At 41.9% G+C, this 25,339-nt stretch overlaps 1 protein-coding gene across 11 annotated transcripts in view; it reads left to right on the plus strand.

Moving 5' to 3' along the window:
- ppfibp2b (PPFIA binding protein 2b) overlaps positions 1-25,339 on the plus strand; it is a 276,871-nt gene that overhangs the window by 81,224 nt on the left and 170,308 nt on the right. For all 11 annotated transcript variants that reach the window (XM_060928294.1, XM_060928299.1, XM_060928300.1 and 8 more), the window contains 2 exons: positions 3,647-3,754; positions 22,242-22,444. In XM_060928294.1, the coding sequence (XP_060784277.1) occupies positions 3,691-3,754; positions 22,242-22,444 (267 nt within the window). In that variant the 5' untranslated portion in view covers positions 3,647-3,690. The remainder of the gene's footprint in view (positions 1-3,646; positions 3,755-22,241; positions 22,445-25,339) is intronic.

The raw sequence follows: 25,339 nt of genomic DNA on the forward strand, positions 1-25,339 counted from the left end.
AGGCTGCACAAATGCGCGCAGCTTCCCGACCCAAACCGCCTCTCTCTCATCCTTACAGTTCATGCCTCATGAACCAACATCGCTATTTTTTTTTTAAAAATCGGATCTGCGCGATTCAGCCGTGAAAAAGGCGGCATCCGCCGAAAGGCACGCTGTTTGCATCCCCGCACGGATGCCAGGGGACAGGGCAGGAATATTTTTGTTGATATGAGTGATCCGGTGCGATTTCGCGACCCCCCTGTTGAAGACCTCTGCGCTAAGCGACTGAAAGCCGAGGTAAGGATTAGTATTATAATTTTGGGTGTATCAATTATTGATTATCATAATTCTGACTCGTTTTGCCATTTTGAATGTTTTCATCTCGGACTCTGGAAGCATTGTATCTCAATCAATCTCGAAAAATATCAGCAAAAAAAAAAACTAGCTTGCAACGGACTTTAGCTAGATCTATGATGAACTTTCAATGTATGATACAAAAATAATACTTCTTTCAACAGATCATTAGCCTTTGAGCAGAATTGTTTTTAACTTACCAGGAAGTGTTATTGAGCCGACCGCTTTCAGTTTCATGAGGGCTGAATGAACTCCTCACTCTCAGAATCATCTGACCCGTCAGAGTAAAGACAAGATCTATGTTCATGTGAATTTCCAGCTATCGGTTCGAATTGATAGGGTCTAACTTCACATCTCTGTGAAACATCGGGAATATCACTGTCGATGGTGTCCATTTCGGTAACCTGTTTACATTAGATTCCCAAGCGCTGGCTCCTTGGAAAGTTTTTATGACATCACGGGTCACGTGACCACCTAGCTCATTAACGAATCCTTGTTTTACGCTGATGTATAAAAAAAGTTGAATAATGTGATGATTTTCACATTTTTGACGCCCTGCAGTGATTTAGATGGCATTTCTTATGTCCTTAATACATAATTATGCCCAGGTAAAAATCCATGTCCCATATCCTTTAAGAAGGTCAGAGGAACTCATTTTAACGTTAAAAAACCTCAGAAAGTGAAAATTTCATGCCATGGGACCTTTAAATCTCATTCGGACCACTAAGATCTCAATATTTTACATCAAAACAACTACAGTTATATTCTAAAATAGTTATTTATTTACATGAATCAGTTTGATTTAAAAAAAAATAAGTAAGTAAATCTATGAAAACTGATCTCAAAGTCTCCCGTGAATCATAACATCAAAACTAGCAGATGGAAAATTTTGCTGAATCCTTCATCAGAAACAGTGAGAACGAGAGAACATCCCTATAAAAGTTACATGATTGATATTGACGAGTAATCCAGTCGGAAACCGATCAGGAGAGAGAGAGAGAGAGAGAGAGAGAGAGAGAGAGAGAGCCTGACCGCTTTCCCGTGACTCAAAAAAGCACTGAGTTTCTCAACGTCACGTGAGCAGAGTTTTTACTCCGTTGTACCGACTTCCACCTGCCATTACTCCCAAAGTACTGAACAGATCTTAACAAGATACATTTCTTTGGAAAGCAGAGATTATAAGCTTTTTAATGATAATATTCACGATAGAAAATATTCAAGTGTTAAGCAATGACAGATTTGGAAACTTAGATGAGTGTCTGCATGGACAATTTTCACAGCACAGCCAGCAAGCATCTGATATGTCTATCCTGCATTTCAGACCTGCAACACTTTCCCAAAAAGTTGGGACGGGGGCAATTTAGGGCTACTAATGATGTAAAACAATTAAATAATGATGTGATTTGAAACAGATGATGTCAACAGCTGACTGTAATCATGATTTGGTACAAAATCAGTCTCCAGGAAAGGCCTAGTCTTTGATGAGCAAACATGGGCCAGTTTGTCAAGAAATGCATGAGAAAATTATTGAAATGTTTAAAAACGGGGCGGCACGGTGGTGTAGTGGTTAGCGCTGTCGCCTCACAGCAAGAAGGTCTGGGTTCGAGCCCTTTGGCCGGCGAGGGCCTTTCTGTGCGGAGTTTGCATGTTCTCCCGGTGTCCGCGTGGGTTTCCTCCGGGTGCTCCGGTTTCCCCCACAGTCCAAAGACATGCAGGTTAGGTTAACTGGTGACTCTAAATTGACCGTAGGTGTGAATGTGAATGGTTGTCTGTGTCTATGTGTCAGCCCTGTGATGACCTGGCGACTTGTCCAGGGTGTACCCCGCCTTTCGCCCGTAGTCAGCTGGGATAGGCTCCAGCTTGCCTGCGACCCTGTAGAACAGGATAAAGCGGCTAGAGATAATGAGATGAGAGATGTTTTAAAAACAATGTTCCTCAAAGAAAGATAGGAAAGGCTTTGGATATTTAACCCTCTAAGGTGCATAATATCGTTAAACTATTCAAGGAATCTGGAAGAATTTCGGTGTGTAAAGGGCAAGGGCTCAAGCCTAAGCTGAACCCCCGTGATCTCCGATCCCTCAGACAGCACTACATCAAGAACTGTCATTCATCTATACCGTAGCTGATAGACCCGCATGAGCTTGGGATTACTTTGGCAAACCTTTATCAAGCTACAATACAGAGTTCCATCCACAAACGCCAGTTAAAACTTTACTGTGCAAAAAGGCAGCCTGTGTTGTCAATTTCTCTGGGCTCGGAGGCATCTGGGATGGACCATTGCACAGTGGAACCATGTATTGTAGTCAGATGAATCAGTATTCCAGGTCTTTATTGTAAGAAATGGACCGTGTACTCTGGACCAAAGACAAAAAGGACCATCCAGACTGTTACCAGCAACAAGTCCAAAAGCCCGGATGTGTCATGGTATGGGCTTGTGTCACTGCCCTCGGCAAAGGTAACTTACACTTCTGTGATGGAGCATTAATGCAGAAAAGTGCATTGAAATTTTGGAGGAACATACGCTTCCTTCAAGACAACATCATTTCCAGGGAGATTTCAACAAGACAATGACATAGCTGTGGAAGAAGAGGCTGTGTCCCTTCTGTCCTCAATAGAGAAAGTGTGGTGAATTTTGAAATGAAAAATATGACAATGACGACCCTGTACTTTTGCACACCTTAAGACCTGTTTACAGGAAGAATGGGACAAAATAACACCTGAAACGCTTCATCACTTGGTGTCTCATCTCATCATCTCTAGCCGTTTTATCCTGTTCTACAGGGTCGTAGGCAAGCTGGAGCCTATCCCAGCTGACTACGAGCGAAAGGCGGGGTACACCCTGGACAAGTCGCCAGGTCATCACAGGGCTGACACATAGACACAGACAACCATTCACACCTACGGTCAATTTAGAGTCACCAGTTAACCTAACCTGCATGTCTTTGGACTGTGGGGGAAACCGGAGCACCCGGAGGAAACCCACGCGGACACGGGGAGAACATGCAAACTCCACACAGAAAGGCCCTCGCCGGCCACGGGGCTCGAACCCGGACCTTCTTGCTGTGAGGCAACGCCACTACACCACTGTGCCACCGCTATAATAATTATTATAATAATAATAATTTATTTCTTAAAAACGCATTAAAAAACTCAATGCTTTTTACAAAAATTATTGCATATAATAATGAAAAGAAGAAAGAAAAAATGTTTTCTTTTCATATATGAATGTAAAATATATATATATGGAAATTAAATGAATTAAGTATGGAAGTAAAATCTCAGATTTAGTTTTGTTTCTGTTTTCTGTTCCCAGGCTTCAGCTGAACAGCAGGTCCCATGCAGTAGTCGTTGGGCAGCATGGCGTCTGATGCGAGTCACATGTTGGAAGCTGCTTTGGAGCAAATGGACGACATCATCGCAGGTGAGAGCTAGCGCACTGGTTACCTCTGTGCAAAATAGTGCCATTTAATATACAGAGAAACGAACTTTTTATCCACCTGTCACTGTGGATGGTGGACTCCAAAATCTACCAGCCACTCAGTTTTGTTTTGGGTTTTTTTTCCAGCCACTTTCTTGTTTTAACTGAAAGAGTGTAACTGCATGTGAAAAACGGTACAGTAAGAGCTACAATATTCAAGCATGATTAGGTAAATAGGCGATTTTATAAGTTAAATATTTAGGGCGGCACGGTGGTGTAGTGGTTAGCGATGTCGCCTCACAGCAAGAAGGTCCGGGTTCGAGCCCCGTGGCCGGCGAGGGCCTTTCTGTGCGGAGTTTTCATGTTCTCCCCGTGTCCGCGTGGGTTTCCTCCGGGTGCTCCGGTTTCCCCCACAGTCCAAAGACATGCAGGTTAGGTTAACTGGTGACTCTAAATTGACCGTAGGTGTGAATGCGAGTGTGAATGGTTGTCTGTGTCTATGTGTCAGCCCTGTGATGACCTGGCGACTTGTCCAGGGTGTACCCCGCCTTTCGCCCGTAGTCAGCTGGGATAGGCTCCAGCTTGCCTGCGACCCTGTAGAACAGGATAAAGCGGCTACAGATAATGAGATGAGATGAGATAAGAGCCAACATGAGTGAGAATCAAGCCAACTGTTTGTTTACACTTCAACTTGCAGCATTTTGTTGTAAAAACGTGAACAAAAAGCTTTAAAAAACATACTTACACGGGCAAAAACAATACAGGATTCATTGGGCAGCGACTTGATAGCGAGGTCCTTTACCCAGCCACATACAAAAAAAAAGTTGTAAGCCTCCATACTCTTCCACACTTTCATGTGTTTTGCGGTGTAGAAGGACGTCTGCAACACCAGATAGTTCGAGATGTCGGGGAACTCGACTGAAGGGTAATTTTCGAGATCGTATGACAAATCCTTCTTTCCTAGACTGTACGGGTCGATTCCATTGCACTTCTGAATATATCTAAAGCCAGCAGTGGCTTCTCGATTACGAGCATATGCTAATAATTTATCGCTAGTTGTTTGCACTACGGCAGCCGTTTAGACCACCAGCTATTTCACTTCTGGTAAAACCGCTATGAAAAGTCGCATGACTGAAACCCAGCAATACACTGCCATGGCCTTCTGTCCCACCAATGAAGTCCTAACCACTGAGTGAGCAGCTCTAAACTCTTCTCAGCCTAGAGACAACAAACAAAAAAATCTCATTTGATAACACTGTTTTAGGGTGTATTCAGACCAGGATAGTTCGATAGTTCACTTGCTTTGGTCCGAACCAAATGTTTTTTTTTATTTTTTCATTTTGGTGCGGTTCGCTTTCACACTGTACATTTTAGTAAGCGGACCAAAATCTGTCAACAAAGCCACGCGCCCTGAGGTCGTTCAGCTATTGGTCAGAGACGACACGCGCACAAAGCGTTAAGTTCAAAAGTAGTCATGGAGGCTTTCCGTGCTGTTATTCTTTTTAATGTCATCAAAGCTATATGTTTTTTCCAGTTTTTACTGTTTTCACAATTGTGCGATTACTATGCTGTTGTACAAGTAATTTATCAACGACGACTTCAAAGGGCAAGGCGGCTACGGAGGATAGCGCTGATGAGCGCACATCATGTTGTGACAGTTCTGGCTCTTCACGCAATAGATGAATTTCTTTTTTGCGTCGCTAGTACCGCCACTTTTTGAAAGAATGTCCCTGATTTTAATGTAGGTCTGACGGAGTTTCTTCACTTTTAGCCGACATTGTTCTGGGGAGCGCGTGAACCCCTTCTCCTTCATTTTCTCACTGAATACAGCAAACACGTCGGCATTTTTGTGTGTTCTCTCCAAAAGCTCAGATATGTGGACATCTGCCCATATATCCACAAGGGTACGCGTTTCTTCCTCGGCTCACGTTTGCCCCTACTCATTTTTTGTACTCTGTAGTCTAGCCTACCACTGGTCTGAATGACTGAACGACTGTTGTAAGGTTCCCTTGACAACCGAAACAGTGTTTGCACTTTGCGGTGGAGTGTCAAGACTCTGTTTCCCATAATGCTCGACAAACGACGGAAGCTCCCGAGGTACAAAAAAGCAAAACTGTCGGATTAGGTCCGGTCTGCTTTCACACCTCCAAAAGATCCGCACCAGGGTTCCTTTGGTTCGGACCGAGTCCGACCTTGCAGCTCGGTCTCGGTCCGCTTGTTTGGTCCGGACCAGAGTTCGGTGGTTTGTATTCAGACCAACCCAAAAGGTCCGGACCAAGGGAAATTTGGTTCGTTTGGTCCGGACCAAACAACGTAGGTGTGAATATGCCATTAATGTTTTCAGGACAGTAACCCTTTCATTTCTGGAGCAAATTTGATAGAAAATGAGGCCAAATTAGAAGAGAATAATTATAATTAAATTATGAAAGAATGAAAGAGATTAAATATAACATTTGAAATGCTGATATGTTTGGGCTTCTCTGAAGGCCTAGAAGGCCCTGACGGTTCCCCTCTGATGAGGACTGGTTTTCGGTGGAGTATGAGCAGGAAATAAAGTTCTGGAAGCTAAAGAGCCACTATTGAGACCTTGAGCAAGACTTTTACCCTCACTGTGCTTGGCTTGGGTTCTGCCTGAATGAATCCAATGAAAGCTGAGTAGCCAGGGGGTTGTTAAGGGGGTGAATTGCTGTTTTGGTGTATTTAAATAGATTCTGTAAGACAGTGTGAGGTTGTTTTCATTGACATTTTTATATTGTAAAAAATATCATTATGCAAGTTCAGCAGAATAAAATACTTGAGCTGAGGTTTCACACTAAAGGAAGGAGGCTAATTGGGTTTTGGCTTGAGGGGAGGGGGGAGCGCGCGTGTGTGTGTGTCCTCTAGCAAACTCAGCAGTTGTCAGCATGATTGAACTAATAGAGGACGAATGTTTAACGATGGCGGTTGACAAGTGAGAACTGGAGGAGAGACGACTACTATCCATACATGTCCCAGAGAGGACACTAGAATCAGCAACTTTGGGACGTGTGTGAGTGCGCAAGTGTGTGTACGGAAGAAATTAAATACATACGTAACATGTGCCCGAGGTATTTAACTCAAGGTCACACCACGGCTGTCGTCATGACAAAAGATTGTGTCTGTTTGCTTGTTGTTAAATGTCAAAAGGCATGACTGTGGGAGAGCGAACCTGCTGCTGGACACATGACCTACGACAGGAACGCAGCACGAGCATGAATATACTGTATAACCTGCATACAAGATAACATGATGGAGGTTATTTATGCAAAGTTTTAAGGAGTAAATTAAGAGTCACTTGATTTGTACTATGCACCAGTATGCTTATGAACCAGGAAGTACCATTATGAACCAGGAAGCTTTCTCAGAAAAAAAAAAGAAGTATTAATGACAGGCCATTTTTATCCCCTGACATATAATACAGGGGGATCAGCTGTCGCTCTGTCTGTCTGTCCATCCGTCTGTCTGTAAATATTTTAGTTTCCGGAGCATAACTCAGGGCGGCACGGTGGTGTAGTGGTTAGCGCTGTCGCCTCACAGCAAGAAGGTCCTGGGTTCGAGCCCCGTGGCCGGCGAGGGCCTTTCTGTGTGGAGTTTGCATGTTCTCCCCGTGTCCGCGTGGGTTTCCTCCGGGTGCTCCGGTTTCCCCCACAGTCCAAAGACATGCAGGTTAGGTTAACTGGTGACTCTAAAATTGACCGTAGGTGTGAATGTGAGTGTGAATGGTTGTCTGTGTCTATGTGTCAGCCCTGTGATGACCTGGCGACTTGTCCAGGGTGTACCCCGCCTTTCGCCCGTAGTCAGCTGGGATAGGCTCCAGCTTGCCTGCGACCCTGTAGAAGGATAAAGCGGCTAGAGATAATGAGATGAGATGAGCATAACTCAAAAACTATTAGGATTTTTTTTTTTTCACGAAAGCTGACAGTTATGTTAAGTGACTAGAGAAGTTGTGCCTTTTGGCATTTTGGGATTTCTTTGATTTTTATTTGTTCCGTATTTCCATAGCAACCAGTTCAACTTAGGAAAATTTGGAGTGGGGTTTCATGTGGGGGCTGAGGGGATATGTCATCTCCTGATGATTCTTGTTTAACGTACAACCCCGATTCCAAAAAAGTTGGGACAAAGTACAAATTGTAAATAAAAACGGAATGCAATGATGTGGAAGTTTCAAAATTCTATATTTTATTCAGAATAGAACATAGATGGCATATCAAATGTTTAAACTGAGAAAATGTATCATTTAAAGAGAAAAATTAGGTGATTTTAAATTTGATGACAACAACACATCTCAAAAAAGTTGGGACAAGGCCATGTTTACCACTGTGAGACCTCCCCTTTTCTCTTTACAACAGTCTGTAAATGTCTGGGGACTGAGGAGACAAGTTGCTCAAGTTTAGGGATAGGAATGTTAACCCATTCATGTCTAATGTAGGATTCTAGTTGCTCAACTGTCTTAGGTCTTTTTTGTCGTATCTTCCGTTTTATGATGCGCCAAATGTTTTCTATGGGTGAAAGATCTGGACTGCAGGCTGGCCAGTTCAGTACCCGGACCCTTCTTCTACGCAGCCATGATGCTGTAATTGATGCAGTATGTGATTTGGCATTGTCATGTTGGAAAATGCAAGGTCTTCCCTGAAAGAGACGTCATCTGGATGGGAGCATATGTTGCTCTAGAACCTGGATATACCTTTCAGCACTGGTGTCTTTCCAGATGTGTAAGCTGCCCATGCCACACGCACTAATGCAACCCCATACCATCAGAGATGCAGGCTTCTGAACTGAGCGCTGATAACAACTTGGGTCGTCCTTCTCCTCTTTAGTCCGAATGACACGGCGTCCCTGATTTCCATAAAGAACTTCCAATTTTGATTCGTCTGACCACAGAACAGTTTTCCACTTTGCCACAGTCCATTTTAAATGAGCCTTGGCCCAGAGAAGACGTCTGCTCTTCTGGATCATGTTTAGATACAGCTTCTTCTTTGAACTATAGAGTTTTAGCTGGCAACGGCGGATGGCACGGTGAATTGTGTTCACAGATAATGTTCTCTGGAAATATACCTGAGCCCATTTTGTAATTTCCAATACAGAAGCATGCCTGTATGCGATGCAGTGTCATCTAAGGGCCAGAAGATCACGGGCACCCAGTATGGTTTTCCGGCCTTGACCCTTATGCACAGAGATTCTTCCAGATTCTCCGAATCTTTTGATGATATTATGCACTGTAGATGATGATATGTTCAAACTCTTTGCAATTTTACACTGTCGAACTCCTTTCTGATATTGCTCCACTATTTGTCGGCACAGAATTAGGGGGATTGGTGATCCTCTTCCCATCTTTACTTCTGAGAGCCGCTGCCACTCCAAGATGCTCTTTTTATACCCAGTCATGTTAATGACCTATTGCCAATTGACCTAATGAGTTGCAATTTGGTCCTCCAGCTGTTCCTTTTTTGTACCTTTAACTTTTCCAGCCTCTTATTGCCCCTGTCCCAACTTTTTTGAGATGTGTTGCTGTCATGAAATTTCAAATGAGCCAATATTTGGCATGAAATTTCAAAATGTCTCACTTTCGACATTTGATATGTTGTCTATGTTCTATTGTGAATACAATATCAGTTTTTGAGATTTGTAAATTATTGCATTCCGTTTTTATTTACAATTTGTACTTTGTCCCAACTTTTTTGGAATCGGGGTTGTAGTTGTCATAGCGTTGTGTAATGCATCAAATTAAAGAATGTGAAGAGCTGAAATGAAAACTTTTTTAACATATTTTGTAAATATGTCTAAAAAAAAAGTTATGAGCATTTTTGAAAATCCAGTGTTTTATAAAATTTCCATTCTGCCCATTGACCCAGTTACAAACCAGCAGTCATTTTCCATTTGGCTTAATTTTCCATTCATGAGAAAAAAAAACCCTCAATCAGAAATTAATAAAAATTGATTAAAAAAAAGCCAAAAATAAAGAGATTTAGAATTTTGAGTATCATGGTAAAAAATTACAGTTAAAGACGACTTCTTGTAGATCACAATTATGCACCTAGAATGCTTAAAAGTAATACATCAGTGAAATTGATCCATCCTTTGTGTTTAAACATAAAAGCCAGAATTTCGTAGGTACCTTCACTTTAAACTGTGGCCACCGAGCATGATTAACGACAGCGGTGTTCGAATGCGCTGTGTATAAGAGGCTCAAACTTTTGTTAATTCTCTTCAAAACAGTATTACTGATATTTATGCACCTTCTCATTTAAAAATAAATTTGGAAAATCATTGATTTTTAGGAAGGATACACAATTTTCCTTAGTGAGCCAATCTTTCGCGGGCGCTAGACAGCAAAGTGTTTAGTCGATTTTATTGGAAAAACAAGTCAACATGAGAGATTCGGCCACTAGGTGGGGATCATGAGTTTCAAGCTGATTGAACCATGAACTGGAAGCAACAACAAAACACAAGGACCGCTGACGAATGTCACTAAAACATCCAAGAATTTGGTGTATCGCATTACACAATGTTAAAAAAAAACACAAAGTAAAAACTCATCACAACGCCACACAAAATTAACAGTCTTTTCCTTAAATTTCATTTCTTCTTGAATCAACACTTTTAAATGTCTTTCAAGGCCAAATAAAAACATGCTGTTCTCCCATAGGGAGGTTCATCAACGTAGCGGCGCGCTGTCATTGCTAATAAAAGGTCGTTCGGTAGAGTGCATACCTCCGCCATGTCACATATTCAGATTTGGATCAAAATCTGAGGAATTGTTCTTTGGCGCATCCAGCATCCAGTCACTAAAAGAGGTCATTGTTGAAGAATGGAAAAAGATCGATGTTGCAAAATGTCGCCAACTTGTTCATTCCATGCCTAGAAGACTTGGTGCTGTCATTAAAAATCATGGAGGCCATACAAAGTACTAGATGTAATAGTTTTTGCTGTGGGGTGTACTCATTTTTGCACCACCCTAATTTGAGTAAAACTGAAAAATGTGTAATCTAAGTTTATATTATTAACCTTACTTTCACGTTATAAGTTAAACAGATGTTATATTAAGCTTTATCTTGTCAACATTTTGGAAATTGTTTGTGTTCATTGAGATATTGTTTAAAATGTTACTTTTCAAAGGGGGTGTACTCATTTACGCTCAGCACTGTATATACAATTTGTTTTATAGTTACAGATTTTTCATTCTCATCTCATCTCATTATCTGTAGCCACTTTATCCTGTTCTACAGGGTCGCAGGCAAGCTGGAGCCTATCCCAGCTGACTACGGGCGAAAGGCGGGGTACACCCTGGACAAGTCGCCAGGTCATCACAGGGCTGACACATAGACACAGACAACCATTCACACTCACATTCACACCTACGGTCAATATATGGCCCTTTTCCACTACCCTTTTTCAGCTCACTTCAGCTCGCTTCAGCTCACTTCAGCCCGACACGGCTCGCGTTTCGACTACCTCAGAGCAGCACGACTCAGCTCGCTTCAGCCCTGCTTAGCACCCAAAACTCGCACGGTTTTGGAGTGGGGCTGAAGCGAGCCAAACCGAGCCGAGTGGGGCTAGGGGCGTGAGGAGACACTCCCCTGTGCACTGATTGGTGAGGAGGAGTGTCCTCACACACCCACACACGCCCTGCGAGCATGCTGGGATCTGTAAACACCGTAAACCTGGAAGAATTACAAATTACGAGAATTTCTGAAGCCTTATGTGCCTCGCCTCATCTATACGCTCTTGCCAGTATCTGTTGGCGTTGTCGGTGACAACAAGCCACAGCACCAAGACCAGCAACACTAACAACTCCATGTCCTCCATGTGTATTGTTTACTATCCGGGTCGTGAGACTACCGCTTAAAAGCTCACTGATGTCACTGTTTGCGCCGCCTAACGACATCACGTGACGTCCACCCACTTCCAGCCAGCACGGTTCAGCGCGGTTATAGTCGAAATGCAACTCCAACAGCCCCACTCAGCTCAACTCAGCCCAACTCAGCCGCGTTGGTAGTGGAAAAGCGGCATTAGAGTCACCAGTTAACCTAACCTGCATGTCTTTGGACTGTGGGGGAAACCGGAGCACCCAGAGGAAACCCACGCGGACATGGGGAGAACATGCAAACTTCGCACAGAAAGGCCCTCGCCGGCCACGGGGCTCGAACCCAGGACCTTCTTGCTGTAAGGCGACAGTGCTAACCACTCACCACCGTGCCGCCCCAACACGCCATCTAAGAATTTAATTTTACAAAGAAAGCTTGCAACAATATATTTCTTGAATCTTTATCCTTGAAACACATTTAAAGGACCTTGTAACACTCACAAGGCAGACCTGAGATACATCTGAGTTTCAGGAGTTTAAAAAATAAATAAATAAATAAATAAATAAATAAAATTTGATTTGGGGCTCTTCTCAAAAATTTTGAGACAATGTACAAGGTACGATTAATGGATTTTGTCTTCAAATGCATAAAAGGTTATACTGTTACAGAATTCAAGGATTACTTTGCCAGAGGTGGACAAAGTACCCAACTTCATTACTGAAGTCAAAGTACAGATCCCACTGATCAAATGTGACTCCGATACAAGTGAAAGTTGTCCAGTCAAATTTTTACTTAAGTTAAAGTACTGAAGTACTTGCTTTTAAACATATTTAAGTATTAAAAGCACATTTTCTGTCAACGCATCATTGTATTATTGCCACAACGCTTACAAAACCTAACGCCTCTGAAGCAACCGACTGGATTTACTGACTAACTTGTAGAACCTGTAGAATAAACACCTGGTAGAACGTTAGAAAATGAAACACAACTGAACTGAAAAAGAGCCATTGTTATTTTCTTTTTCTTTTTTTTTTATTGTAACACTCCTCCCCACCCCCACAAAGCAGCATGGTCGTGTTCTGACCCAGCTCTGGCAGTGTGTGCACACATGTATGTGTATGTGAATCAGGAAGACAGTGGAATAGCTGTAAATGCAGGTTGTTCAAAAAATAAAGATGACAATCCGACCTGCTTAAAGCCCAGGTCCACACCTCGAGCTTAATAACTGTCCAACTGTAGCACTGCTTTAAGCAAGACAAAAAAAAGTGCAAGACCATCATCTGACATCAAAACAAAAAATTCCAGCAATTTGTGACTGACTAGTACAATATTGTCCATCTCACAGGTCTCACATGCGCACTTGTGTATATATTCATGCACATATGAATCTGCCTGTGGAATTATGGTGGTTTAATGTTAAGCTAGCTAGTCAGTGAAGCTCCACCTGACATGCTAGCAAAATCTTTTCAAACTAGAAATCATATTAGGTAGCTAACGTTACTAGAAAAGAAAGATTTCTACATTTTGTTTATTTGACAAGATTATGCTAAAACATATTTCTGAAAGCACTTCAGATAAGTTAACATTCATGTTAGCGTAACTCCGTTTTTATATGCTAACTAACAGTGTCCAAGTTAACTAGCTATGTTATCGTTAGCCGTGGACAAGTCTATGGCAACTTGGAGGGCAAATCCATAGAAAGTCATTTGACTAACCAGACTGCAAAGCTATTGCAATGTTATCGCTAGCTCTGAAAGCACAGGCAACTTTGTTGCACGCTTTCTCTTGGGATAAAATGTTTATATACCTCAATATGCTTCCGCAGGTTGGACGGCAAGCTTTTGTAGGCTGTTATGTGCTCCATTTTAGGCAAACAAAACAAACATTTAAAACGAAACAACTCTTTATTCCTTTCAGAAAACTGAAACATGGGTTCTAGCTATAGAACTGTGGGTGCGTGCATTCTCTAGAAGAACCGCCTCCTTCCATTCTGGCATCAACTGATCGTGTTAAATAATGCTGCGGAGAAATCATTGAACTTGATTTTATACAGTCTATGGACGTGACGTGACCCTAGTGATTACTGATAGGCTGTTTCAGCATCACCTGGGAAAAAACCAATCACGTTTTAGAAAAGAAAAAAAATCCACTTTCAAAGCTGCTTCATAGTAACGAGTAACGAGGACCTTGATAGAAATGTAGTGGAGTAAAAAGTACGATATTTGTCTTTCACATGTAATGAAGTTAAAGTCATAAGTTGCCAAAAAATTCATACTCAAGTAAAGTACAGATACTCAAAAAGTGTACTTAAGTACAGAACTCAAGTAAATGTACTTCCTGACTGTCCACCTCTGGTATTTGCACAGAGGAATTCAAACTGTGAAAGTAGAAGGAATGGAGACATAATTCTTCCAAGTCCAGAAACGAACTATACTAGGAACTCCGTATGATATAGAGGAGCAATAGTGTGGACAAGTATATCTAGTAAGGAATCTCATCTCATCTCATTATCTCTAGCCGCTTTATCCTGTTCTACAGGGTCGTAGGCAAGCTGGAGCCTATCCCAGCTGACTACGGGCGAAAGGCGGGGTACACCCTGGACAAGTCGCCAGGTCATCACAGGGCTGACACATAGACACAGACAACCATTCACACTCACATTCACACCTACGGTCAATTTAGAGTCACCAGTTAACCTAACCTGCATGTCTTTGGACTGTGGGGGAAACCGGAGCACCCGGAGGAAACCCACGCGGACACGGGGAGAACATGCAAACTCCACACAGAAAGGCCCTCGCCGGCCACGGGGCTCGAACCCAGGACCTTCTTGCTGTGAGGCGACAGCGCTAACCACTACACCACCGTGCCGCCCTAGTAAGGAATCAACAGCCAATAACTTAAAAAAAAATTCAAGCATTTACTTGCTAAATTTGATATTAGTAGAATAAACTTTGATCCTATTGTAGCCGTAACTAAACACATAACTAAAGACAATAGTTATGCATACTATTAATTAACTTAAAGCTATACAGCCTTTCAATTTCATAAAATTTGTGAAATTTAGTTCCCTCTGAAATTTGGTCATTGTGATATATATGTTATTTACCAGCTGGGAGGTCCATATCGTGAAATACCGTGACCGAGGTCTTGAAAGTACTGAGCGAGGCCCTCTGGGTCGAGGTCAGTATTCAAGGCCGAGGTCACGGTATTTCACCATACGGACCGACCTTAACCTGGTAAATAATATATTTACTTTTTCTTTACCAAATTCTAACAGAAAACGAGAGCGCCTGAAAGGGAAAACTGAGCCGAGCCGCCATTTTGAATCCTCATTCACGGCTGTAATGCAAATGGCTTCCTCCTCGGTATACAAGTGCACTTCCATGGCAGGAAAAAAACTACATTTTGCCGCCTATGTCGTCCCCTATTTATACAAAATTGAGTCATTCAGGATTCAGCCATGTTTTTGCTCGGCGTTAGCAACAGTTAGAGGTTTTTAGCTTTCTCCTGAAATGTTTTCTTTTATTTCCTCTTCCTCAGGGTAGTAAAACTCGGTTTCGCTGTGAACACTGTCGTTATCGCTATCCATGCTGTAAAATTAATGCTATTCTCCTGAGAAATGCTGGCAAAAATTTATAAGATTTTTGATAATCTTATAAATAAATCTTATAAAAAAAGATAAATGTTGACAAAAAATGCTACTATATTTGTTGTTGTTGTGAATGAGCGAGTCGCCAGAGGTCCATAACTGGGGTCCGTACCGTAGGATATGGACCCGCTCGCCAGCCAATCAGAGCGCAGGATTTGATGGAAACCGGACCGCGAAAAAAATAAATGTGTTTATTTCCGTAATATCTCACAAAATATCAGGTCATTCTGTGGCTGGGAAGTTATTTAATTTGAGGGGATTAAAGCAAATAATGTGCATGAAATCGCTCGTTTCGCGCAGTCAACCAGACAGAGGAAGTCCATGTGTGTGTGTGTGTGAACAGCTGATCACACTGAGGTGCTCGCTGAGTGCCAATATTTATTAGTTTGGTCCTGCGTTTCCTTTCCTTCGTATATAACATAAAATTTTTTTCTTCTTGCTTTCTTTCCGTTACTGTAGTCGGTCTTTCATGTTTCATTCGCACACTCACGTCCTCCATTTTTCTCTCCTGTTTCAAATTTGTATCCCACAATGCCTTGCACAAACAGGGAAAGCCCACTATGTGATGCGTCACGTAGTATCTTGAATTGGGTCATGGTGAAGCAGGAAAATATAGTGGATAATTCAGGGACATGTGGCTCTAAATTCATTAATTGTTCTATTTTTAAAAAACTAATAAAATTGGAAGTCTCTGATTTGAATTCAGTAGCTTTCGGGCCACTAAACAAAATAATTGGGTGTCGGGAAAATTCTTTTTATGACCTACACTTGAAAAATCTGAAAGGCAGTCTAGCTTTAATGTGAAGATAATTAACAGATAATAAACAGTTTTCTTTTAAGACTGGGTATATTTTTAGTCTTTTGCATTTGTAATTATTTGTATCTGTACATGCACGACCCCACCAAAGTTACTCATCATTCATTCATTTTGAAATATCACCACCTGCTGGTCATAGATGAAAATGTGACAACATTACTTTTTTTTTTAAATTAATAGTTGTGTTCATATGTATGGAAGCCTGTTTCCGCCACCATAATAATGACTTAATATCACACAGTAATGAGATCCTATCTCATAATTATGATTTTCAATCACGTCTGCAATAGTGTTGTCATAGAATATGAGAAAGTATCTCAGAATTATGACTGAAGTTCTCATAATTATCTCATCTCATCTCATTATCTCTAGCCGCTTTATCCTGTTCTACAGGGTCACAGGCAAGCTGGAGCCTATCCCAGCTGACTACGGGCGAAAGGCGGGGTACACCCTGGACAAGTCGCCAGGTCATCACAGGGCTGACACATAGACACAGACAACCATTCACACCCACATTCACACCTACGGTCAATTTAGAGTCACCAGTTAACCTAACCTGCATGTCTTTGGACTGTGGGGGAAACCGGAGCACCCGGAGGAAACCCACGCGGACACGGGGAGAACATGCAAACTCCGCACAGAAAGGCCCTCGCCGGCCACGGGGCTCGAACCCGGACCTTCTTGCTGTGAGGCGACAGTGCTAACCACTACACCACCGTGCTGCCGTTCTCATAATCATGAGAAACTAAATCATATTTTTTGAAAAAAAAAAGTTCTAATTATTATGAAATAGTACATCATTATTATTATGACAATCAGAATTATAGCATAGTGTCTCATGTTAAGTTATAACTATGAGATGTTATCATACGACTTCATTTTATTTTCCAAGTGGTGGAAACGGGCTTTCATACATATGTTTATGTCAAAAGCAGATCAAAGCAGTGTAAAAGTGAGAACAAAACCACAAATAATCGAATAAAGTTTTCAAGTCCCAAGTCTAAAAAGAACAGAACATTAATTATATTCTGATTAACATGAAACGATCAAACCAAGTTCAACTACGAGTGGGAAAATAATAACAATAATAATAATAATCAGTTGAATTTATATACCGCCTTTCTCATACCCAAGATCGCTTTGCAATTAGGGGGGAAAAAAGCCCACCAAAAGAAGGTCAGGATGTCATTCCAATGGTGTAGCTACCACAGTCCCACCAAAAGGCACATGAAGATAAATCCCACACTGCCTGCACAGCCGCCGCAATGCCACCAGGCAACATCGCTTGGAACACCGCGCCAAGCACAAAAGCACTACCACGCAGAGCGCTGGACATCCACGATGTTAAAAGAGCAGCGAGCTCACTGCAGTCCACAGCGAGGAGCACAGGCATCACCCACAGCGAACCAAGGCCTGGAGGGAACCGATGCCCAAAACTGGGTCCGGGGCTACATCACAACAGGTGGACAAAACACTCAAACAAAAAACAAACATCAAACTACGCAGACACAAAAAAGAAAAACAAAAGGGAATAAAATAAAATAAAAAGTTCCGGTGAGAAGCAGCAGCTAGGATGCGCACAGCGTACTCTCAACCGGAGTATACACTGCCCGACCAAAAAAAAAAGTTGCACACTATCAATTTGACTGCAAGTTGGCCTAGTAGTTAGCGTGTCCGCCTCTTGACCAGGAGATCGTGAGTTCTACTCGCAGTTGGGTCATACCAAAGACCATCATAAAAATGGTACCTACTACCATCTGGCAAGGCACGCTGCAATACAGGTGCGAGTAGGGAAGTCAAACTCTCACTGTTACCAGAGGACCAGCCCTCCACTGTAACCCGAGGGCGAAAGAAACGGAGATCAGTGCCACACCCATACGCCTTAAAGAGTTTGTTAGTACTGGGACAGGAGACTGCCTGGGAAGACCAGATTCTGGCGTGAGAGGGACTTTGATTTGACTTTGACTCTATCAATTTGTTGGATCGCCTTTAGCTTTGATGACGACACATTTACCGTGACATTCTTTCAACACCCTTATGCAACATCACAACATGTTTTCCATCCAGAGTTGCATTCATTTTTCACCAGGATCTTGTATTTATAATGGCAGAGTCAAACCTCTCTGGAAAGTCTTCTCCAGCACATTCTAAAGACTTTCAATGGGGTTGACGTCAGGACTCTGTGATGGCTAATTCATGTGTGAAAATGATTCCTTATGTTCCCATAACCACTTTTTCACTATCTGAGCCTGAATTTTATTCCCGTGTTATCAGGGAAGGAAAAAATCCATTGATGTGATGATACCCTGGTCATTCAGTCCATTTAGGTCATCAGCTGACTTCATTTTATTGCCCCATAACATTGCTGAGCCTCGACCTGACCACCTGAATCAACCCCAGATCATAACACTGCCTCCAGAGGTTTGTACAGTGGCCACTATGCATGATGGGTGCATCGCTTCATGAGCTTCCCTTCTTACCCTGACACACCCATCACTCAGGAATGGGGTCAATCCTGGACTCATCGGACCACATGACCTTTTTCCAATCTCTCCAGAGTCCAATCTTTATGCTCCATAGCAAATTGAAGCCTTTTCCTCTGATTAGCTTCACTAACAAGTGGCTTTCTTATGGCCATGCAGCTGTTTTGTCCCAATCCTGTGAGCTCTCATCGCATTGTGAGTATGGAAATGAACTTACTTTCACTATTAAACATAGCTGTGAGTTTTACTGTCCATTTTTTACAACTGGATTTCACCAATTGATCTCTGATCATGGTCAGTCAAGTTTTTTTTTTTTTCTGACCACAATTCTTTTGCAAATTTAAAAGTTCACCACTATCCTTCCAGGTTTTAATGTGTTGGACAGTTCTTAACCCGATTCCAGTCATTTCAAATGTCCTTAGTTGTTTTCTTTGCTTGATGCAGGGCAATAATTTGCCTCTTCTGAAACATCGTAGCATCTTTTCCAGGACCACAGGATACATCTTTTGAGATGGTAGTTTAAGAAATGGGAAGCTACTCACTGCATCAGTTAGGGTTAAAAGAATTGTTGCTAGCTGAAACATTTATCACAGCAATATTTATCCAATCAAAGGCTTTTATGTATTTGCTTATTTCAGTAATAATAATAATAATAATGGGCGGCACGGTGGTGTAGTGGTTAGCGCTGTCGCCTCACAGCAAGAAGGTCCTGGGTTCGAACCCCGGGTCCGGCGAGGGCCTTTCTGTGTGGAGTTTGCATGTTCTCCCCGTGTCCGCGTGGGTTTCCTCCGGGTGCTCCGGTTTCCCCCACAGTCCAAAGACATGCAGGTTAGGTTAACTGGTGACTCTAAATTGACCGTAGGTGTGAATGTGAGTGTGAATGGTTGTCTGTGTCTATGTGTCAGCCCTGTGATGACCTGGCGACTTGTCCAGGGTGTACCCCGCCTTTCGCCCGTAGTCAGCTGGGATAGGCTCCAGCTTGCCTGCGACCCTGTAGAAGGATAAAGCGGCTAGAGATAATGAGATGAGATAATAATAATATGGTTTTAATTTAAAGTGCATTTCAGGGTACACAGATGAGACTGGACAGATACATCACAGATAATATAAAACATGTGATAATACACCGAATAAGAATAACAACAAATATTTAACAAAAGATAAAGAAAAATGCATGTTTTTATAATTACGAGGTAATAAACAGACAAGAAAACTACAAAGTAAAGATCACAGGAAGACACATGCTTACGAGTCATTAGGTGAACGAGTCATTCAGCGTGATACGAGGAGATCCAAGAGGCCTCACAGCTCCCTGTGCTTTTGAACCCTGTATTGTCTCTGGCTCCTGTAAAGGGAACCATTGAGTTGTGGTGGCTCTCTGTGCTGTGTTACTGTGCTTTTATGGCATCCAGATGTCTCAGCGATGCACTAGCTTCACTCTATAGGATCCAGATGGAGGCAGTTGGAGATGAGGGAAGTGTTTGGTGATGGAGATGAAACGTGGCTGTGCGTGGTCGCGGGGTGATGGGAAATACAGCTTAAAGTCAGTGGTGATGATTGTTCAGAGTTCTTGTACACATTATAAACTCACTGGAGTCATTTTATCAAGTGGTTATTTTATAGGTGGAAAATTAGGCCACTGGATGCCGTAGAGAACTTGTCAGGGGTTTTCGGTGACTTACAGTGGTGCTTGAAAGTTTGTAAACCCTTTAGAATTTTCTATGTTTCTGCATAAATATGATCTAAAACATCAGATTTTCACACAAGTCCTAAAAGTAGATAAAGAGAACCCAGTTAAACAAATGAGACAGAAATATTATACTTGGTCATTTATTTATTGAGGAAAATGATCCAATATTACATATCTGTGAGTAGCAAAAGTATGTGAACCTCTAGGATTAGCAGTTAATTTGAAGGTGAAATTAGAGTCAGGTGTTTTCAATCAATGGGATGACAATCAGGTGTGAGTGGGCACCCTGTTTTATTTAAAGAACAGGGATCTATCAAAGTCTGATCTTCACAACACATGTTTGTGGAAGTGTATCATGGCACAAACAAAGGAGATTTCTGAGGACCTCAGAAAAAGCGTTGTTGATGCTCATCAGGCTGGAAAAGGTTACAAAACCATCTCTAAAGAGTTTGGACTCCACCAATCCACAGTCAGACAGATTGTGTACAAATGGAGGAAATTCAAGACCATTGTTACCCTCTCCAGGAGTGGTCGACCAACAAAGATCACTCCAAGAGCAATGCGTGTAATAGTCGACGAGGTCACAAAGGGCCCCAGGGTAACTTCGAAGCAACTGAAGGCCTCTCTCACATTGGCTAATGTTAATATTCATGAGTCCACCATCAGGAGAACACTGAACAACAATGGTGTGCATGGCAAGGTTGCAAGGAGAAAGCCACTGCTCTCCAAAAAGAACATTGCTGCTTGTCTGCAGTTTGCTAAAGATCATGTGGACAAGCCAGAAGGCTATTGGAAAAATGTTTTGTGGATGGATGAGATCAAAATAGAACTTTTTGGTTTAAATGAGAAGCGTTATGTTTGGAACAAGGAAAACTCTGCATTCCAGCATAAGAACCTTATCCCATCTGTGAAACATGGTGGTGGTAGTATCATGGTTTGGGCCTGTTTTGCTGCATCTGGGCCAGGACGGCTTGCCATCATTAATGGAACAATGAATTATACCAGCGAATTCTAAAGGAAAATGTCAGGACATCTGTCCATGAACTGAATCTCAAGAGAAGGTGGGTCATGCAGCAAGACAACAACCCTAAGCACACAAGTCGTTCTATCAAAGAATGGTTAAAGAAGAATAAAGTTCATGTTTTGGAATGGCCAAGTCAAAGTACTGACCTTGATCCAATGGAAATGTTGTGGAAGGACCTGAAGCAAGCAGTCCATGTGAGGAAACCCACCAACATCCCAGAAGCATCCAAAAGCTGTTCTGTACAGAGGAATGGGCTAAAATTCCTCCAAGTTGGTGTGCAGGACTGATCAACAGTTACCGGAAATGTTTAGTTGCAGTTATTGCTGCACAAGGGGGTCACACCAGATACTGAAAGCAAAGGTTCACATACTTTTGCCACTCACAGATATGTAATATTGGATCATTTTCCTCAATAAGTAAATGACCAAGTATAATATTTTTGTCTCATTTGTTTAACTGGGTTCTCTTTATCTACTTTTAGGACTTGTGTGAAAATCTGATGAAGCTTTAGGTCATATTTATGCAGAAATATAGACAATTCTAAAGGCTTCACAAACTTTCAAGTTTGAATTAACAGTGGGTTAATTATTCGTCAAATCTGTTATTGTGATATCGGAGTGAATCTCTCAGTCATTTTTTTTAAACAATAATTTGATTAAAATCCATCAAACTCTGTTTTTATACATGCCGTGTGGTAGCTAGTTTGAGGTTAGCATGTGGAGTTAAGACACAAAATGGTGGGGAAATGTCAACTCTGTTATTGTCGATTCTGTTAATGGATTGCCCAGTTTAACGACAACAGAGTTGATGATGACTAACAGAGTCAACACTTGAAATGGGCCCACAATTATAGAATGGCAGTAGTACTAGAATGGGAGACTGCCTGGGAAGACCGGCATAGGAGGGGCTTTGACTTTGATGCATGGGCCTCAAGCAATGAACTATTTCAAGTAATACCGTATATCAGGAATACATATATATGTTCTCTCTCTGTCTCTCTGTAGGCTCTAAGGTGATGGTGGAGTTCACTAACGGTCTACCAGATCTGGGTTCTCCGGTCAGTGTGGGTCCTCTGCAGGTGTTACATTTAGCAGAGGAGCTGCGTTTGGCTCTAGAGGTTCAGGGTGGAGAAAGTCGAGACACTCTGCGCTCACAGCTGCCCTGTTCCACTGCACAGACCCTGCTGGCGTGGCTGGACAACGGCATGGTGAGTTCAAGCTTACAGAAACAACTGGGAGCGTGTACTCCGGAGCGGCCATTGCAGTATATTAAGTGGCATCTGTTGCTGATTCTGGAATGGACATCTCAGACTACTGAGTATTATGGCTATTAAAAATGAGCATAAGGTGGTGTGAAGAACCTTGAGATACCTCACCATCAAGCAAAGTGTAGGCGCTAGAGAAGGAAGCCTGTGTTTCGGTGCTCAGTGCTCGCTGAACTGAACTGCTTTGACATTTCTGTTTCTGTTCACACTTGGTTTACTGCTCCAGCCTCATGAATACCTTTCACAGCCCTTTGTACTCATGAACTCTAGATTAATTGTATTGTTTAAATGCTGTAAGATATTGGATCAGTTTACATGTATTGTCGTAAGACTGTGCAAAAGTCTTAGGCACATATAAAGAAATGCTAGAGACCAAACATGGCTTAAAAATAATGAAATGAAATGTTTCAACATTAAAAAATACTATAAACAGTAATCAGTGAGCCATAATAAATTAAACAAAGTCAGTATTTGGTGTGAGATGACCCTTTGCTTTAAAAAAATAGTAGTCTCACGTACAATTAGTGCAGTTTTATAAGGAAACGAGCTGTAGGTTTTACTGAGCATCTTCCAGAACCAGCCACAGTTCTTCTGGACACTTTGACTGTCACACTCACTTCTTAATTTTGCCCCAAAACCCAGCAGCCTTCGTTACGTTTTCTTTTTTAATCTGAAAAGTGCTCTCTTATGGAATATGCTGCTCAGATACAAACTTTTTTTCTGTAACATTTAATTTTGTGCTGAAAAATGAACATTTGGAACTCTAAAATGTTTTTGTACTGACTCGATAATGTAGAAGTCATAAAATAGAAATCTATAACAAAGTTTGCATGAAAAAAAAATACAGGGTGCCGAAGGCTTTTGCAGAGTACTGTATGTCCTGCTCGCTGTCATTTTGTGACATCATACATACATACATACTGTACATACATACATACATGTCACATCACATCATGTGCGATGAGATTGAGTGGAATAGCTGTTTTATTCTATCCACATTCACCGGATTTTGAGAAACAGAGCATTTTTATTTTTATATTTTGCAAATTCGATAAATAAAAACTTTATATAAAACGTCCAACAAAATAATTTCCGTGTAGAATGTAAACAAACCGGCGAAATGACAGGAGCAATTTGTGAAAAATGCGAGAATAATAATTCTTGAAAAATACAAAAAAGGATATGTTCTTACCGTCAAATACTTTCATTCCATATTTTGTTGCTTTTTTATATTTTTTGGGCGGGGGATACGAAACGGGTTCCGGCCTGCCAGCTGTCCGGTCACATTTTTGTCTCCGGGCCATATCTTTAAAACTACTGAAGATATCTTCATGAAACTTTGTATACATATCAAGCAACATGTGAACTGGTGCCTTTTGCTATTTTGGATTTTTGAAAAAAAAAAGTATTTTTCAAATTTTTACATCAAAAATAGATTTTGACTTAGTTTCTAAGAGCAATGTTCGTTTCCGGAGCATATATCCAAAACTGTTCATGATATGGATTTGAAACTTGGTATACATGTTAACAAGGTGATGTAGATGGGCCTTTTCATACTAAGAAATTCGAGAAATTTAAAATTTTCATGTTTCCATGGAAACAATTTCAGACTTAGTCTCTCAGGTTAGGCTTGGGGTAGGTTTTGTTTCTGGAGCAGAACTTGAAAACTATGAGTGGTTTGGTCTTGAAAGTTGGTATATGTGTTGATTAAGTAATGTATATGTGCCTTTTGATACTAAGAAATGTGAGAAATTTTAATTTTTAGCTCACATGGACCAAAGGTCTGGTGGGTTTATGCCATGGGCTGCTGAGGTCAGTGTAAAGAGGTAGGGTTGGTTTCCTGCAGCACAACTTGTAAAATGTGACAAATAATATCTTGAAACTTGGTATACAGTTGGTATATAGGGCGGGGGATATAGATGACTCTTTCTTCTTGTTTTCATTTTTTGGGGTTTTGTTTTCAAGTAGTTTTTATTTCATCCTCGGTTGGTTCTCCGTGCTCTCACGGAAGGCGGTTGCATTTCTCTGCCTCTCCTTCCTTTATCTTCCCTGCTTCTGCTTCTCTGTCTCGTCTGTCTATTGTCTAAACTTTTGAGAGACTGTCTCCGCACTGCTCTCCAAACTAAAAATCATGGAATTGATAACTGGTCTCTTCACGCAATTGACACAATTTTCTCGACGAGAAGCCTGGGTTCGGGGGAACCGGCCTGTCCTGCCAGAACGTTCGCAGCTGGCTACACAATGGATGTGTGGGAGAGGTGGCAGGTCGTGTGCCTGGCGGTTCTTTCTGTGGAAGACATTGAAGACATCTACCTATTCGGAACCATGATTACAGGACTTTTGCTGATTGGATTAGGCATTGCCCTGGTTTATCGAGGAAATCAGAAAACGGTGACAGCTGTCCAAAGCCCCATAAAGCTCCCCGACATGATTGAAGCGGTGGGCAGAGCTGTCGGCACTCAGACTGTGGCTATTCAGAACTTGAACCGCAACATGGATAACATCATGGAGAAGCTTTTGGCTTTGCAAAGGAAAATGGATCGATTCGGAGACCAGAATGGACAAACAGAGTAGTCGTGTAAAGGAATGCGTCTACTTGCCCCAAGACCAAACGATCCCAATCTTATCTGCTTTTGGCTCCCTCAGACAGCACTGGCCTTGGCCAAGGCCGTTGCTGGAACAACAACTCCCCCCGAAGATCACTGCAGTGAGACACTCTTGCTTCCTTCCCCCACTTCCCACGGTCGCCGCTTTTTACCCCCAGTGTGGCAAGCGAGAGTGTGACCAGCGCCGTCATGGCTGCAGGACTGGACTGCTTGTTTGCGCTGGGTTACCTAT

Source organism: Neoarius graeffei, chromosome 8, assembly GCF_027579695.1.
Source record: "Neoarius graeffei isolate fNeoGra1 chromosome 8, fNeoGra1.pri, whole genome shotgun sequence".
NCBI classification, from domain to species: domain Eukaryota; kingdom Metazoa; phylum Chordata; class Actinopteri; order Siluriformes; family Ariidae; genus Neoarius; species Neoarius graeffei.